This window comes from Aulostomus chinensis, chromosome 9, assembly GCF_037954235.1.
Source record: "Aulostomus chinensis isolate RoL2024-O1b breed Wild chromosome 9, RoL_Achi_v1.0, whole genome shotgun sequence".
Taxonomy (NCBI): domain Eukaryota; kingdom Metazoa; phylum Chordata; class Actinopteri; order Syngnathiformes; family Aulostomidae; genus Aulostomus; species Aulostomus chinensis.
In genome coordinates, this window is record NC_141328.1 from 11,750,573 (window position 1) to 11,768,693 (window position 18,121).

The following is an 18,121-nucleotide window of genomic DNA, read 5'->3' on the forward strand; positions in this document are numbered from 1 at the left end:
CGAGGAGGAGCAGTGTGGTTTTCGTCCTGGCCGTGGATCAGCTCTTCACCCTCGCCAGGGTGCTGGAGGGGGCATGGGAGTTTGCCCAACCAGTCCACATGTGCTTTGTGGACTTGGAGAAGGCTTACGACCGTGTTCCCAGGAGCATACTGTGGGGGGTACTCCGGGAGTATGGGGTGGATGGCCCTTTACAAAGGGCCATTCGGTCATTCTACCGGAGGAGTGAGAGTCTGGTCCGCGTGGCCGGTAGTAAGTCGGACTTGTTCCCAGTGAGGGTTGGACTCCGCCAAGGCTGCCCTTTGTCACCAGTTCTGTTCATAACTTTTATGGACAGAATTTCTAGGCGCAGCCGGGTGGTGGAGGGGGTCGAGTTTGGTGGCAGGAGGATGTCATCTTTGCTGTTTGCGGATGACGTAGTCCTCTTAGCGCCATCGGGCCACGACCTCCAGCTCTTGCTGGGACAGTTTGCAGCCGAATGTGAAGCGGCTGGGATGAGAATCAGCACCTCCAAGTCTGAGGCCATGGTCCTCAGCCGGAAAAGGGTGGTTTGCCCACTCCGGGTCGGGGGGGAGGTCTTACCTCAGGTGGAGGAGTTTAAGTATCTCGGGGTCTTGTTCACGAGTGAGGGTAAGATGGAGCAGGAGATTGACAGACGGATTGGGGCGGCATCCGCAGCCTTGCGGGTGCTAAACCAGTCTGTTGTGGTGAAGAGGGAGCTTAGCCAAAAGGCGAGGCTCTTGATTTACCGGTCAGTCTACGTTCCAATCCTCACCTATGGTCATGAGCTTTGGGTAATGACCGAAAGAACAAGATCGCGAATACAAGCGGCCGAAATGAGTTTCCTCATGTGCTTGAAATTGGGTGGCTGGGCTCTCCCTTAGAGATAGGGTGAGAAGCTCAGTCATTCGGGAGGGACTCAGAGTAGAACCGCTGCTCCTCCATGTCGAGAGAAGCCAGTTGAGGTGGTTCGGGCATCTGGTGAAGATGCCTCCTGGACGCCTCCCTCTGGAGGTTTTCCAGGCATGTCCAACTGGGAGGAGGCCTCGAGGCCGACCCAGGACACGGTGGAGGGATTATATCTCTCGGCTGGCCTGGGAACGCCTCGGGATCCTCCTGGAAGAGCTGGTTGAAGTGGCTGGGGAGAGGGCAGTCTGGGCTTCCTTGCTGAGACTGCTGCCCCCGCGACCTGGACCCACCGGATGAAGCGGAGGATGACGAAGACGACGACGAAGTATGAGCTGCATGTATGAGCTGAAATGGATACCATGAATATCCTTTTTTTACTCAAGAAAAACTTTTCATAATACAAAGAAAAAAAACTTCTTGACAAGGTAAGACTTATTTACAAGTGATACTTTTTGTTTTAAAAAATGTCAGCTGACAATTTCCGATTCTGTTGACTCAAACACCTTAAACTAGCAATAGTCAAATTTACTTCAATGAGATCAATACCTATTGAGTTTCTGTTGGATAAAACCATAATCCACAACTCATAATCAAATGAATAAAATATGGCTGAATTTAATAGGTATCAAAACTAAATAAAAAATTTCCCAAAATTTGGGAAGCAATAAGTGCAACCACAAAATTTTGCAGGCAGTTTTCATTAACTAAAACTGGACAACAAACAAGAAGTTTTCAGACATTTGGTCAACTAAAACTTGGCTAAGTAAAAACAGGATGAGAACAGATAAATAGAATGAACCTTACAAGGACATTTGGCAAAGGAATAAGACTATAATTTAATTGAAAAATAGTTACACAATATTACATGTTCATGACATGACAGTATCGATAAACGATAATGAACATGTTAATCATGGTATTAAGATAATCAAACTTTGTAACCAAAACACGTACAATATAATTCAAGGGACTGTAATTGCATATTTGTATCTTGTGATTTCCTTCATTTGATCTACTAATGATAAAATGAAGTAAAAAATTGAGGAAGTAGACTTAAACTAATTGAATTATAAAAGCACAATGAAAGAAGAACTTGAATCTTGAATCTTAACATTGATCTCCTTCGACAGCCTATTCCACTGCAATGGTGCTTCTACTGAGAGTTGATGAGAGACATGATTACTTTTGGGTCACTGAACAAGACACAGACAGAGAACCCGTCTCTCAACTGTTACTAAGATACAACATCCCTCTGTGTATGGTTAAGGCAGGATTGTATACAGAACATCTACAGGTGTGATACTTCAATATAGACCATATGCATTAACAGCAAATTCAATAAATTTTCATCAGAAAAAACTGCCGCAAACACCCTAGGCAAGTAAATCCAGCTGGAAATCAACAAGTATATGTGTATAATTAGATCTAAGTTTATATTATGTTTGAGAATACATAGATAAAAATGATGACATCAGAGGTGCTATAATTATAGCACTGGCAGTTCTGTAACACCTGAAGCCAATATGTATATATGTGAGTATGCATTGAAACTGAGAGTATTGTCTTAACCAGTGTTTCTCATTGGGCGGACCACGGATGACTAGAGGAATGGAGGCGCTTCCTAGTGGTACGTAGTGGTAAGGGTCACGAGGGAGGGGGGGCCTTGAGCCTATCCCAGCGGCTTTCGGGCGAGAGGCGGGGTATATCCTGGACAGGTTGCCAGTCCATTGCAGGGCCAACATATATAGACAGACAACCATTCACACTCACAGTCATACCTACGGTCAATTTAGAGTATTCAATTAGCCAAGTCCCAATTTGCATGTCTTGACTGTGGGAGGAAGCTGGAGTACCCAGAGAGAACCCATGCAGGCACAGGGAGAACATGCAACCTCCACACAGAAAGATCCCGTGCCCGAGCCGGGACTTGAACCCGGAACCTTCTTGCTGTGAGGTGACAGTGCTAACCACTGCACCACCATACTGCCCAAAAGTGATTTTGTCCTTTATTAAATAAATCATGTCATAGTTCTAGAGATGAGAGCGGCTCCATTCAAAGTGGGATGGAAGCCGTCTCTTCTAAACAGACCAGGTTTCCCCCAGAAAGTCTGCCAGTTATTAATGAAGCTGACATCATTTGCTGGACACCACCTCGACAACCGCATGTCATCATAGTGACATGTGGCTATACATATAATTGCTGATCAAATTAGGTAGGGCCTAAGAGAACTATGGAGTTAGAATTTGTCTTAGAAAGTGTGCACTCGACTCCACATTAATTTTGGTGACCTCTGATTGGCTAATTGGATGTCATTTTGGCCGCAACGCATAATAATTTTACTGTATCTACGCTTATCCTTAGCCAGCTTTAAATTTGGCTCAGTGTCCCCAGGAATGCATTTGATGACAGCCCCAGGTGTTGCTATCTTCACGTTTCTGACTATAGTGCTGCCAATGATTGTCTTCTTCTCAGTAGGTTTGTCGCTGAATGAGGAAAACGTTTTGGAAATGAGAAGTGGTTGGTGGGTAACGTGGGTTTCTGCTTGGGGCTACGTTTCCCTCAGCTGCTCTGGTTTCCCAGCTACTCAGGAGCTAATATGGGATTAGCAGCTATGCTAGGCCTGGTTGCTGGTCAGCTCGCACTCGCTAATTGCCATCAGCATCCCATGGCCCTATCAACAGTGTTCCTGCTTTCAGTCACATAACCATTCCCACCAATGTTCTTGGCTGACGTGGACAGCAAGCTCCATATCGCAGCGAGAACCTTCTATGTTAAGAAGTTCAACTGTGTAGTTTGTAATATGTATGATGCGAGATTATAATACATAAATTTTTTGCGCGACAAGTTTCCATGTAAAGCCGATGTCAAGAGGCAATTAGACGCAAATTTCGCGTGTATACTCACCAGGCAACGCACATCACATGTGTGGTGGTGTGAACACGCCTTAAGTCTTCTTGTCTGTCAAGGCAGGGATTGCATGACCGTGTGTGAGTGGGGGGGATTGTTTGAAGTGAAATTAGCCTGCACTATTTTAGTTCCCACACATGAATATATTTTTAATCTCCTTTGGACAGATTTGTGGGTAAACCTGTTTCCAGTTGAAAAGGCGTGTAACCATGAAACAACAAATCTTACTTGTTTGAGAGTTTACATTCTGTAGCAGTGAAACGATTAGCACTATCCTGGTGCTGAGTAAGGACTGAGGATGTCATCATCATCGCATTGATCTCTGCTGAGTTGCAACGATGACTAGTTTCTTCAACATCAAAAGAAGCCTATTCACACTAATGTGCCGGAGTAACAAATGATTCATGTATTGTGCATTGTTCAATACCCGTGATTGCATGATGAGAGAAGGCCTCTACATAGGTCAGGTAGTTGTGGGGACAGTGTTTCTTAAGCCACTTGCAGACGTCCTGCTGAGTCCAGAGCACCACAGGTTTGGATGGACTGGATAACGTCGGACTTGTGTGATACATAGCACAGGCTTCACCTGGATTCAACTGAAACATACAAGAAGGAGAGAAATTTATATGAGTAGATATAATAAAGGAAAATTGCATTTGTTCAGGATTTTTGAGTTGCAATATGAAGTTGGAAGATTACATTTCTTCAGATTATGCCTCTCTGCTGCAACACTGATTGGACACAAACATTAACTTAGACTCAAGGAAAGATGCAATTATGTGAATGATGAATTATAATTCAACACATAATCAGCTAAAGTCTGCACATTTATGCAGAGGCCACATTTTTTTCAAAGATGCCGCACTTTCGCTGAATGATAATGATAATGACATCATCATCATCATCATCATCATCCCTCCTTTTATCTTTTTTCTTCCCCTCCTCTTCTTGCATGGTTTTACAGCAATCCATCAGTGTGCATCTCCTCTGGTCAGCTCTGATTTGGTTCACTCTTTAGAAACCCCCCATGTCACATGAGACCTACTTTTGGCCATTGAGAGGAGCTCCCTTATTCATTACATATATATGAGAGGTAGTGAAATGTCACATCGCTGAAAGTAATGGGAGCACAAGGTCTCCTCATCTTTGTGATCAATAACTCCTATCTTGAGCAATGATGCTATGCCTGTTAGCAGTAAATGTGTGTGGGTGTACATGTGTATAATGAAGCTCATACCTTCCCTTTTCACACTTCATTGTATCTGACACATCCCTCTCTGCTTCCTCTCTTGCTGTTACTTCCTCCCTCCATGGGAAACTAAGTATTCTTGTCTGTATACCTTACTGTCTGACTCCCACTGCCACTGTCTTTCTCTTTCTCTGCATTTTTTTTTTTTTTTACCTGTCCTGTTCAGTAGCTGAGGCAAGCAGCATCAGTGTTCCTGGTGCCTTGTTGTACTGAAGCAGTTTTATTCTGCATAGGAGGAGTCTGATAAACTCCTCCTATTGCCATTTATGTTTAACTTTATTAGGAATGGTGTTGGTTCATTGATGAAGCTACCGGACTGAGGCTCAGGAGTGGACAGGAAGAGAGAACAGGGACAGGATAGGGAAGACAAGGGGGAGTGGGGAGACAAAAAAAACAGCAACAGCAATAGCAGAAAACAACAACAACAACAACAAAAACACTCAAACAAAGACAAAAAACAAACAAAAAAACAAATAAACAAACAAAGAAAAAGTAACAACAACAAAAGAAAAGAAAGAAAAAAAACAAAAACAAAAAACAATGGTTGCAGAATTCCCGGTGCAGGCTTACCATTTGGTTTAATATAATTTTAAGATAAATGTCTGAGTGTGTGTTTATGGGTCAGCTGTGCATGTGTGTATACGCGTGTGTACGTGTATGTGTATGTGCTACGGTTTATCTTGGATGCTGTGCGTAGCTGGCTGTAGCTGATTTGGGGGGCCAGGACATCGCACCCCCAGTCCAGGATGGCAGGTAGGTCAGGACCAGGTCACCAGAGCACCCCGAAATCCCCAGGACACGGGGAGCCCCAGGCCACCCCTCCCCCAGGAAACAGCCACAGGCCCAACCCATGCCAGGACCCATAGGAAAGCATAGGAGCAGCAACCCCCACCCAGAAGCAACCCACAGAGAGACGGGGCAGAAATGACCCCGGTCCCGCCGGGCACTCCCCCCCCCCCACAGCATGAGCAGAGCCCAGGGGCACAGGGCCCCCCAGCCCGAGACCCGACCAGAGCCCCCCAAGGGGTCCGCCAGCGGCGAGGCCGACACCCACCCACACCCCACACCCAGGCAGGGCAGCCACAGCCCACCACAACGACCAGGCCCACCGCCCCCGAACAGAGCTATCCCCCCCCCCCAACCCTCGATCCCCATCCCCTCTACTCATCCCCTGTTCTCCCCCTCCCCCCAGAGCAGGAGGGTTTCAGGCTATAGGGCACCACCAGCCAGCCAGCCGGGACCCCCCACTCCCCCACCCGCCGGGGTGAGCCGAAGGCACGCACGCCCAGGACCGCCACCCCCGGACAAAACAATCATACTCTCATCTTCCTCCATACAGGGGCTGAGAACACCATAGATGCTGATACGGTCCAGGGCACCTCAGACTTAGTGAAACCGCCAGCGAGCGATCCACCGTACAGCAGCAGGGCCTGTGACCAACCCCAGCCCAACCACCATGCCGGGAAGAGGACCACCCCCCCCCCCGAAGAGCCCCGGCCAGGCCCCCAGGCCCGCAATGGTGCAGTTAGCAAAGGAGGCAGCACTGGACCCACTCCCTGCCTCAGCTGCCCCCCCATCCCAACATGGTGCAGGGTGCGTGTTGTGCATGGGAATGTAGATGTGATGATGTGGATGACTAGAATGTGGTTAAAATTGGCGGAGGCACCCAAGGCATGGGAGCCCCGCCGGTTGCAGACAGCAGAGTCTCCCAGTACATCCTCATGCACTCCCCCAAGCCCTAAATGTCTACGATGTGATTAAAATTGGGGGGTCCAGCCCCTCAAGGCCTAGTGATACATAAGATGTGATGTGATGGGACAGAGAGGTAATGAGAGGGGCTGAGGAATGGGCCAGACCTGCGGGGGGTCAGCTTCCAGACTGGCCCCGCTGACCACCCCGTCACCACTGCAACCAGCCGACAGGGAGTCTAGCCTCCCTGGTCCAGAGGTCAGATTGGAGCACCAAGGGGCACTGTACGGAGATCCGGGCAGAGGGACCACCACCGTGCAGTCAGAGGACAGGGAGGGCCCAGGCCCCCAGTGCACAGCGGAACCCCCAGCCAGCAGCCCGTGGTCAGGGCCCCCAGTTCGATCAGCATCAAGGAGGTCAGCCCCCATCCTCAGACGTCCCCTAGCATCCTCCCTTTGTCCAGAGTGGTGGCAGTCCAGGACACCGCGCCAGGGCCCAGCCCGCCCTCCCAAATGTGGGTGCGACCCCCCCGGGGGAGCGGCAGGGCCCCAGGTCAGCAAGTCCCAGGCGCCAAGCAGTCCACCTCTACCTCACTCTCCAGCTCCTACCTCCCTCCCTCCCTCCCGACCCCCCTCCCCCTGACCCCCCTCCCTCTCTAACCCCACCTAACCTTCCTTCCCCACCCTCCTCCCATCGTCCGGGGGCAAATATGCCCCAGCCGCCACGGCAGGCCCCAGCATGCCCCGCCGGGGCCCGGGGACCGGGCGACCACAGCCCCCCACCGCAGGACCCCACTGGGGGACCGGCGCGAATCCCCGGCAGCAGAGCACAGGGCCCCCGACCCCCCCATGCCGGGTGGAGGCCCCGACCCAGCCCAAGGACCCCCAACCCCCAATCCCATAGGGTGCCGCCATGATAGGGGAAGCCGCTCTCTGCATTTAAAGAATCAGATCTCTCATCTGTCCCACAAGTCCCAAAGCCTTTGACAGACTCCTGACATATGATCTCATCACACCTCTTTTCTCATTGTAGTGTAATCTTCATTCTTCTCTTCTGAGTAACATGCCAGATGACCCTTTTTGTCCCTGGCAGTTAGATTGCAGTAAGCTCCTACTGCTCATTCTAGTTTTGTATACATGCATGCATTTGTCACATTTAAAATATTTGTTTGTATGAATCTGCTCCTGTGTGAGTTGTCAGCCTCTGTTAGATCCTTAAAACTCTGCTGTCTGCTGTTCTCAGAGGTGATTCTAGAGTCTGTAGGGGTCCCGAGCAAAAATTCCTGGGGGGCTTAACTTGCTTAACTTAGCAAAAATTTGTTGCAAGTTCAGCAAAACATGATAATATGACCGTGCATGTCTGTGGTTTAAAATGAAGTGTGGATTCTTTGAACTCTTGAGAAAACAGATTCGCTGTTGAAAAGGGCATAGCGTACTCTTTGTACAACAGGACAGGAGCAAGCAAAATCACGTAATCCATCACTGAATCTCAATGGAGGAAATTCTCGCTTGGCTTATCCCACTGGCAAGTGCACTGAGACCAGCTCTCAGGGGCCCCCTAGCGGCTCAGGGCCTCAAGCAGTGGCCTGCCTTGCCTGTTGACAAGCTGCGCCCCTGGCTGTCCTCTGAACTCAGAAATAAAACTGTGTGCTAAATATACTTTCAGTCAGAGGACCAAGGGCCCGATAGAATTTTAACAAAGCTTAGACAGAAGAAGGTTGAGCCATCTTAGGTAAGCTGAAACTTGCTTGGTTTTGTTTTTGTGTTGGGGTCGTTAGGTGCTTGGCACTGGAGTTTCAGTTTCTTTCTGCAACAATAGGTGAGGTCAGCTGACGCAGGTCACACCCTCTATTGCTTGCTTCCCAAGTGAAATCAAACAGGGGCAGGATTTCACTATAAGCCTAGCTTATAAAGAGAGTAAAATCTGAACTTCAGTAAACAAGCACTGAATCTTAGACAGAAGAAGGTTGAGCCATCTTAGGTAAGCTGAAACTTGCTTGGTTTTGTTTTTGTGTTGGGGACAACACAAAACCAAATCTAACAGGTGGTTCAGCGGGACGCAATTAGTCAAGCTGGAAACAGCTGTGACTGTGGTCAGGTATCTAACGGCACAGACTGCGCTTGAGTGTCAGCCCACAAAGCGTTAAAGACCACAAAAGGTAAAGACCTGCGAGTCTACCTGCGCGAGTCCACCAACTACCGCTGCCGCCTGTCTGACTTAAGTCTAACGCACATCACATGTACCATCCCATCACATCTTATGTATCACTAGGCCTTGAGGGGCTGGACCCCCCAATTTTAATCACATCGTAGACATTTAGGGCTTGGGGGAGTGCTTGAGGATGTACTGGGAGACTCTGCCGTCTGCAACCGGCGGGGCTCCCATGCCCTGCATGCCTCCGCCAATTTTAACCACATTCTAGTCATCCACATCATCACATCTACATTCCCATGCACAACACGCACCCTGCACCATGTTGGGATGGGGGGGCAGCTGAGGCAGGGAGTGGGTCCAGTGCTGCCTCCTTTGCTAACTGCACCATTGCGGGCCTGGGGGCCTGGCCGGGGCTCTTCGGGGGGGGGGGGTGGTCCTCTTCCCGGCATGGTGGTTGGGCTGGGGTTGGTCACAGGCCCTGCTGCTGTACGGTGGATCGCTCGCTGGCGGTTTCACTAAGTCTGAGGTGCCCTGGACCGTATCAGCATCTATGGTGTTCTCAGCCCCTGTATGGAGGAAGATGAGAGTATGATTGTTTTGTCCGGGGGTGGCGGTCCTGGGCGTGCGTGCCTTCGGCTCACCCCGGCGGGTGGGGGAGTGGGGGGTCCCGGCTGGCTGGCTGGTGGTGCCCTATAGCCTGAAACCCTCCTGCTCTGGGGGGAGGGGGAGAACAGGGGATGAGTAGAGGGGATGGGGATCGAGGGTTGGGGGGGGGGGTAGCTCTGTTCGGGGGCGGTGGGCCTGGTCGTTGTGGTGGGCTGTGGCTGCCCCGCCTGGGTGTGGGGTGTGGGTGGGTGTCGGCCTCGCCGCTGGCGGACCCCTTGGGGGGCTCTGGTCGGGTCTCGGGCTGGGGGGCCCTGTGCCCCTGGGCTCTGCTCATGCTGTGGGGGGGGGGAGTGCCCAGCGGGACCGGGGTCATTTCTGCCCCGTCTCTCTGTGGGTTGCTTCCGGGTGGGGGTTGCTGCTCCTATGCTTTCCTATGGGTCCTGGCATGGGTTGGGCCTGTGGCTGTTTCCTGGGGGAGGGGTGGCCTGGGGCTCCCCGTGTCCTGGGGATTTGGGGTGCTCTGGTGACCTGGTCCTGACCTACCTGCCATCCTGGACTGGGGGTGCGATGTCCTGGCCCCCCACATCAGCTACAGCCAGCTACGCACAGCATCCAAGATAAACCGTAGCACATACACACACACGTACACACGCGTATACACACATACACGCATGGAGCGCACAGCTGACCCATAAACACACACTCAGACATTTATCTTAAAATTATATTAAACCAAATGGTAAGCCTGCACCGGGAATTCTGCAACCATTGCTTTTTGTTTTTGTTTTTGTTTTTCTTTCTTTTTCTTTTGTTGTTGTTACTTTTTTTGTTTGTTTATATGTTTTTTTGTTTGTTTTTTGTCTTTGTTTGTTTTAGTGTTGTTGTTGTTGTTTTCTGCTGTTGCTGTTGTTGTTTTTTTTGTCTCCCCACTCCCCCTTGTCTTCCCTATCCTGTCCCTGTTCTCTCTTCCTGTCCACTCCTGAGCCTCAGTCTGGTAGCTTCATCAATGAACCAACACCATTCCTAATAAAGTTAAACATAAATGGCAATAGGAGGAGTTTATCAGACTCCTCCTATGCAGAATAAAACTGCTTCAGTACAACAAGGCACCAGGAACACTGATGCTGCTTGCCTCAGCTACTGAACAGGACAGGTTAAAAAAAAAAAAGAAAGTCTAACACACAATGTGCCTCACACAAATCCCGGTCATTGTTGGCAATCGGAAAAAACGCACAGTCTACCGCAAACGCAATCCGCAAAACCTGTCCGCACTCCCAGAAAGGGGTCCCAGCCCACACTTGGTCACATTTGGTCTTTGGAACTGTCAGTCCACAGTCAATAAGACAGAATTCATCAGTTCACTGATGAAACTCTCAGACATTCAGGTCCTCGCCCTGACTGAGACATGGATCCACCCAGAAAACACAGCTACCCCAGCTGCACTCTCTGAGTCCGCCACACTAAGCCACATCCCTCGCTCTACTGGACGAGGAGGAGGTGCATGCTCATTCCTGAGAACTGGTCTTTTTCTTCACTACACCCGTCGAACAGCGAGATAACATTTGAATATCATGCTTTAAGTGTCACTGCTCCCATCAAAGCATATGTTCTGGTTGTGTACCGCCCACCAGGGGGTAATCTGGATGGCTTTGTCTCTGAGATGGACATGTTACTGTCTGACATCCCTGATGATGGCACACTACTGATTGTCATGGGAGACATGAACATTCACCTTGACAGAACTCTGGCAAACGACTTCCTGGCACTCATCTCCTCCTTTGCACTCGTACTAGCTCCTTCTCCTCCCACCCACAAAGCTGGTAATGTCCTTGACTTGGTGCTGACTCGTAACTGCTTCATAACAGATGTGACAGTTACCCCACTCCACCTGTCAGACCATTTCTTGGTCAAATTTGCGGCTGCCTTTCCGCAATTGCAGACACCCACACAGACGGTTTCCTTACGCAGAAACCTGAAATCCCTCACAGCAGCACAGCTGTCTGATGATGTGAACTCCGTCATTCCCGACCACTCGGTGCCACTTCTGATTCCAGAAAACTGTTTATGGCATTTAACTCCTTGCTTTCTCCTCCAGTTACTCAGCCTTCCACTGCACTGACTTCAGACATGTTTGCCTCCTTTTTTACTGAAAAGGTTGCTGCAATCAGCAACCAGTTCTCTGAGCCTGACCAGTCCAGCCAGAGCCAACATGCCACTGCTGCTTCACTCTTCTCCTTTGCTCCTCTGAGCAAAGATGAGGTCTCCTGACTTCTCCTGAGCTCAAAACCTACAACCTGTCCTCTCGATCCAATACACACCAGCATCCTGCAGACCATTTTGCCCACTATCAAACCTGCAGTCACACACATTGTCAATTCCTCCCTGGAAACTGGCATTTTTCCTGCTACTTTTAAGCAAGCCCGTGTCACCCCACTGATCAAAATGCCTAATCTCAACCCCGCCAAGGTTGAAAACTACAGGCCAGTATCACTTCTGCCATTCCTGTCAAAAATACTGCAGCTCTCAGTATTTAACCAGGTCTCTGGCGACACTTCTTCTGCCACTAGATGGCAATACCTGTGACCAAATCACAACTGAAGCACTTTTGCGCTTACTATGGGTTTTTACTTAAGTCTGAATTTTGCTTGTGTTGTACGTCGCTTTGGACAAAAGTGTCTGCTAAATGAAATTGTAGAATTGTAGAATTGTACATACATACATATACATACACACACATATACAGTATATATATATATATATATATATATATATATATATATATATATATATTCCCAGGCAGCACAGTGATGCAGTGGTTATCACTGTTGCCTCATAGCAGCATCGGGTCCTCTTTCAGTGTGTCTGCATGTTCTCCCTGTGCCTGTATGGGTTCGCTCTGGATATTCCAGCTTTCTCCAAAAGTCCAAAGATATGCACAGGGGGACGAGATTAATCGGATACTCTAACTTGACCGTAGGTGTGGATGTGAGAGCGAATGGTTGTCAGTCTGTACCCATCCTGGGTGCACCACACCGCTCGCCCAAAGGAAGCTAGGATAGGCCAGCCCCCCTGTGATCCTTAACAGGATAAGTGGTAGAAAATGAATGGTTTACTTGAAAAAAAATTATGGTGACATAATTATTATTTCAAAGTTCTTATTGGGTCCAAAATATTCAAAGTATTTACATTTGAGCAAGCTCGCTGAAAAACTGTTAAAGATTTCTGAGGCAAGAGCATAAACATGTCAAGTCAAGTCAATTTTATTTATATAGCGCCAAATCACAACAAAAGTTATCTCATGACACTTTACAGGTAGAGCAGGTCGAGTCCCACACTCCTTCAATGAATTTACACCCAACAAGCACATCCTGCAACAGCGGTGACAAAATCTTCCTTTTAACAGGCAGGAACGTCGAGCAGACCCAGGCTCAATGGGGAAGGCCTTCTGCTTTGACCGGTTGGGGGAAAGGAGAGCAGGTGAGCGGGGCAGAGACAAAGAAAGATAATGGTGGAAGACAGATATGCAGAAGGAATGAGAGGGACAGAGATAAAGAGAGAGAGAAAGGGAAGAGACTGATGGACAGACGGGGACGTGAGCAGGTGGAGCTACGTGTGGCAGCTTGAGCCTCTTCAGGTCTGCAGCCTCCTCCAGCAGCACCCGGGATCTGGGATGAGGGGAGCCCGAAGGCTCCGCAGAAGAAGACGAGTTAGTAATACGTATGAGTATGATTTATGTATGACACATATAGGAGGAATGAGAGGGAAGAGAGGAGGAGAGAGAAGCCCAGTACACCATGGGAGATCCCCCAGCAGCCTAAGCCAAAAGCAGCATATCTAAGGGCTAGCCTAAGCAGCCCTAACTATAAACCTGATCAAAAAGGAAGGTCTTTAGTCGGCTCTTAAAGGTCGAGAGAGTGTCTGCATCCCGGACCGAAACTGGGAGACGGTTCCACAGGAGGGGAGCCTGATAGCTGAAGGCTCTGGCTCCCATTCTACTTTTAGAAACTCTAGGAACCACAACTAACCCTGCATCCTGGGAGCGAAGGGTTCTAGCTGGATAATAGGGGACTATGAGCTCTGTAAGGTATGAAGGAGCCTGACTGTTGAGGACTTTGTATGTTAGAAGGAGAATTTTTGAATTCTATTCTAAATTTGACAGGGAGCCGATGCAGAGAAGCCAGTACAGGAGAGACATGGTCTCCTCTACTAGTTCTCATCAACACGCAGGCAGCAGCATTTTGGACCAACTGGAGAGTCTTTAGGGACCTACTGGTGCAGCCTGATAGGAGGGAATTGCAGTAATCCAGCCTGGAAGTGACAAAGGCATGGACTCGTTTTTCTGCATCTTTTTGAGACAGGATGTGTGTGATCTTAGCAATGTTTCATAAATGAAAGAAAGCAGTCCTAGAAATTTGCTTAATGTGGGAATTAAAGGACAGATCCTGATCAAAGAGAACTCCTAAGTTCCTTACGGTCTAAGGCTTCTGAGGTTACAGGTGCCATGTTGATGGCAGTAGGAGGAGGTTAATTTTCTCTCTAATAAGGACAATTTTGTCATTAAAGAAGTCCATGAAATCTTTTCTGCCCAGGGAAACAGGAATGCTGGGTTCAGAGGAGCTGTGGCTCTCTGTCAGTCTGGCTACAGTACTGAAGAGGAACTTGGGGTTGTTCTTCTCCTCCTCGATTAGTGCCGAGTAGTAGGCTGTTTGTGACGGTATGAAACCGGGGGTTGTAGTGGAGGACCCAAAAGCTTAAATCGGAGGCGGTTTAAAGGTGCAGTAGAAAAGGATTTATTAGACAAGGTGGTATCTGTAAGGCGAATGGTTGTGAGGAGGGCCGGCGTGGTGTGGGCTCGTGGAGGCACTGCGAAGAGAGAAGAAAGGCAGAGAGCCGATGAACAAGTGGGCAACAACACCATAAATACTTTAATGGCCAAGGCCAGAATACTCCAAGAAGGAGATCAAGCTCCTTAGAGGGCCAACAAACCACAGAAGACGTGGAATCCACTGGCAAGGGTGAAGCCTCCACGAGCCGGTTTTGTAGGTAGGTGATGAAGTGATTCCTCTCAGGTGTGCAGCTACCGGAGCCACGCCCACTCTTCATGCAGCAGAGGGAGCAGGAAGGCAGGGAGTTTATGGGGGAGGAATCCCCACACTGTTCTGGCTATACGAAGGGCTTTCTTATAACTTTTAAGGCTGTCTTGCCAGATTATATGTGACTCCTCCAGTTTGGGGGAGCGCCATATTCTCTCTAATTTCTGGGTTTTTTGCTTAAGCTGTCTGGTTTCTGAATTGTACCAAGTTGCTTGTTTCCTTGGATTTATAGATTTCTTTTTTAATGGGGCAATTGAGTCCAAAGTTGTTCTCAAGGTGCCTGTTGCACTATCGATAAAATGATAAATTTGGGAGGGACTAAGGTTGACAACAGTGTCCTCTGTAACAATGGGACATGACACTGAATTTATCGCCAATGGAATCGCTTCCTTAAATCTAGCTACAGCCTGATCAGACAAACATCTGGAAACCACCGTTTTCCTGAGTGGAGTGTAGCTGATAAGTGCATATTCAGAAGTGATTAATTGATGGTCTGATAAAAGCGCGTTCTGTGGAAATACAACTAGATAGTCAGCTTCAATTCCATACGTTAGGACGAGGTCAAGGGTGTGGTTGTGACGGTGAGTTGGTTCATGAACAGACTGATGGAAACCAATTGTGTCTAGAAGAGAGAGAAATGCAGCACCCAGGCTGTCGTTATCAACGAATTTCAATATCATGAATATTGAAGTCACCTACAAAAATGACTTTATCTGATTTGAGAACTAAACTGGATATAAACTCTGAGAATTCAGATAAGAATTCAGAGTAAGGACCAGGAGGGCGGTACACATTACAATACATTGTATTGTTTTCCAGGCTGAATGAGACAAACTAAGAATCAAGCTTTCAAATGAATTGGAACTTATTTTGGGTTTCGGATGTATTACTAAACGTCTGTCAAAAATGGCAGCAACGTTCCTCTGGACCATAACCCTCCCAGTCGACCAGGTATTGGAATCCCCGCCCTCTATGCCTGACATCCAGAATTCTGGAGACGGAGAAGGCTGGGTGGTCATCGATGAGTAGGGGGGGTGGAGGGGGCTCGGCCGGAGGGCTGAGCTCACTGGTGGCAACTGGCTTCAGGAGAGACACATGGAAGTTGGGGTGGATCCTGAGAGAAGCTGGCAATCTCAGCCTTACTGCTGTGGGATTGATGATCTTCTCCATAGAGAAAGGACCGACGTACCGAGGGGCCAGCTTATTCGACTCCACCTGCAGGGGAAGGTCACGGGACGAGAGCCACACCATCTGTCCTGGCTTGTAATCTGGAGCTGTAGAGTGATGTTTGTCTGCCAGACGCTTGTTTCGTTCAGCAGATCGTGTGAGGGCCGCCCTGACATTCCTCCAGACCTCCTTGATGCGCTGAAGGTGCTCCTTTACTGATGGCACAGCTATATCAGCCTCCTGATCTGTGAAAAGGGGGGGCTGATAGCCGTAACAGGCCATAAATGGGGACATACCTGTGGCCGAACATGAGAGGGAGTTGTGGGCATACTCAAATCCAAGGTAGGTGTTCACTCCAGGAAGCAGGATGATGAGCCGCCACACAGCGGAGAGCACTCTCCAAGTCCTGGTTCGCCCGCTCCGTTTGGCCGTTGGTCTGGGGATGGAAACCAGATGACAGGCTGGCTGCGGCGCCCACCGCTTTGCAGAACTCCTTCCAGACTTGTGATGAGAACTGGGGACCACGATCTGAAACGATGTCACTGGGAATGCCATGAAGTTTAAAAACGTGCGACACCAGTAGGTTAGCCATTTCCAGAGCAGAGGGTAGCTTAGTCAGGGGAACGTAATGGACCATCTTAGAGAATCGGTCAACAACTGTTAGTATGACTGAGTTACCTTGCGAGGGGGGGAGACCAGTGATGAAGTCTGCAGCGATATGAGACCAAGGGCGGTTAGGGATGGGCAAGGGGCGCAGAAAACCAGCAGGGGACTTGTGGGAAGCCTTCCCTCTGGCACAAACTGAGCAGGCAGCCACAAACTCACGAGTGTCCCGGGCCATGTTGGGCCACCAAAAGTTCTGCTGGAGGAAATGGAGAGTCCTATTTGCTCCAGGGTGACACGAGAGCTTCGATGAGTGACCCCACTGTAGTACCTGAGAGCGGGTGGACTCAGGCACATATAGACGGTTAGGAGGCCCCGAACCTGGATCAGGCTGCTCCTTTTGGGCCTCTTTAACCGCTCTCTCAACCTCCCATCTTGCCGCTCCAAGGATACAAGGGGGGGGGGGACAATAGGTGCTGGCTCTGTGCACACTGAGGGGGAAGAAAATACCCTGGAGAGGGCATCTGGTTTTGTGTTCTTGGATCCGGGACGGTAAGAAAGGGTGAAATTGAACCGGCTGAGAAAGAGAGCCCACCTAGCCTGGTGGGGGTTTAATCGTCTCGCTGAGCGGAGATAGGAAAGGTTCTTATGGTCAGTCCAAATGAGGAAAGGGACTTCAGATCCTTTGAGCCAGTGCCTCCACTCCTGAAGAGCCCACACCACGGCCAGCAGCTCCCAGTTGCCCACGTCGTAGTTCTTCTCAGCTTGAGAAAGACGGCGGGAAAAGAAGGCGCAGGGATGCGTTGGGACAGGACGGCTCCCACTCCTGTCTCAGAAGCATCCACCTCCACCACGAACTGCAAGGAGGGCTTAGGGTGTAGGAGGACAGGTGCCTTGGTGAACAGCTCCTTCAGTTTGCCGAAGGCGTCGTCTGCCTCCTTGGTCCAGACAAAGGGTGTGTTGATGGAGGTGAGACTATTGAGAGGGGAGGCCACTTTGCTGTAGTCCCTGATGAACCGCCGATAGAAATTGGCAAAGCCCAGGAAGAGTTGAAGCTCCTTTCGGGATGTGGGGGTGGGCCACTCAGCCACGGCCTGAATCTTCCCAGGGTCAGGGCGAAGTTGGCCAGCCTCAATGATGTAGCCAAGGAAGCTTACCGAGGGGGAATGGAAGTCGCACTTCTCTGGCTTAATGAACAGGCGATTCTCCATAAGGCGCTGAAGGACCAGGCGAACATGTTGTTCATGTTCCTTGCGGGTGCGGTAAAAGATGAGAATGTCATCCAGGTAGACAAAGAAAAACCTGTGCAGCATGTCTCTCAGGATGTCATTCATCAGGCTCTGGAAGACAGCTGGGGCATTCGTGAGCCCAAATGGCATTACTAAGTACTCAAAGTGCCCCAGGGGTGTGTTGAAGGCCGTCTTCCACTCGTCTCCCTCCCGAATTCTGATGAGGTTGTATGCGTTGCGGAGGTCCAACTTAGTGAAAACCTGTGCATCGCAGAGTGGTTCAAACGAGGGATCAATTAATGGAAGTGGGGACTTGTCCTTGATGGTTATCTCGTTGAGACCACAAAAGTCAATGCATGGCCTGAGAGAGTTGTCCTTCTTCTTAACAAAAAAGAATCCCGCACCAACAGGGGATGACGAGGGACGGATCAGGCCAGCGGCGAGGGACTCCTTTAAATAAGTCTCCATCGCCTCCTTCTCAGGACGTGACAGGTTGTACAGACGACTGGAGGGAAGA

General features: G+C 49.5%; 1 protein-coding gene across 4 annotated transcripts in view; it reads right to left on the reverse strand.

Moving 5' to 3' along the window:
- samd10b (sterile alpha motif domain containing 10b) overlaps positions 1 to 18,121 on the reverse strand; it is a 113,667-nt gene that overhangs the window by 19,986 nt on the left and 75,560 nt on the right. For all 4 annotated transcript variants that reach the window (XM_086213830.1, XM_086213829.1, XM_086213827.1 and 1 more), the window contains one exon: positions 4,242 to 4,410. In XM_086213830.1, coding sequence (XP_086069956.1) covers positions 4,242 to 4,410 — 169 coding nt within the window. The remainder of the gene's footprint in view (positions 1 to 4,241; positions 4,411 to 18,121) is intronic.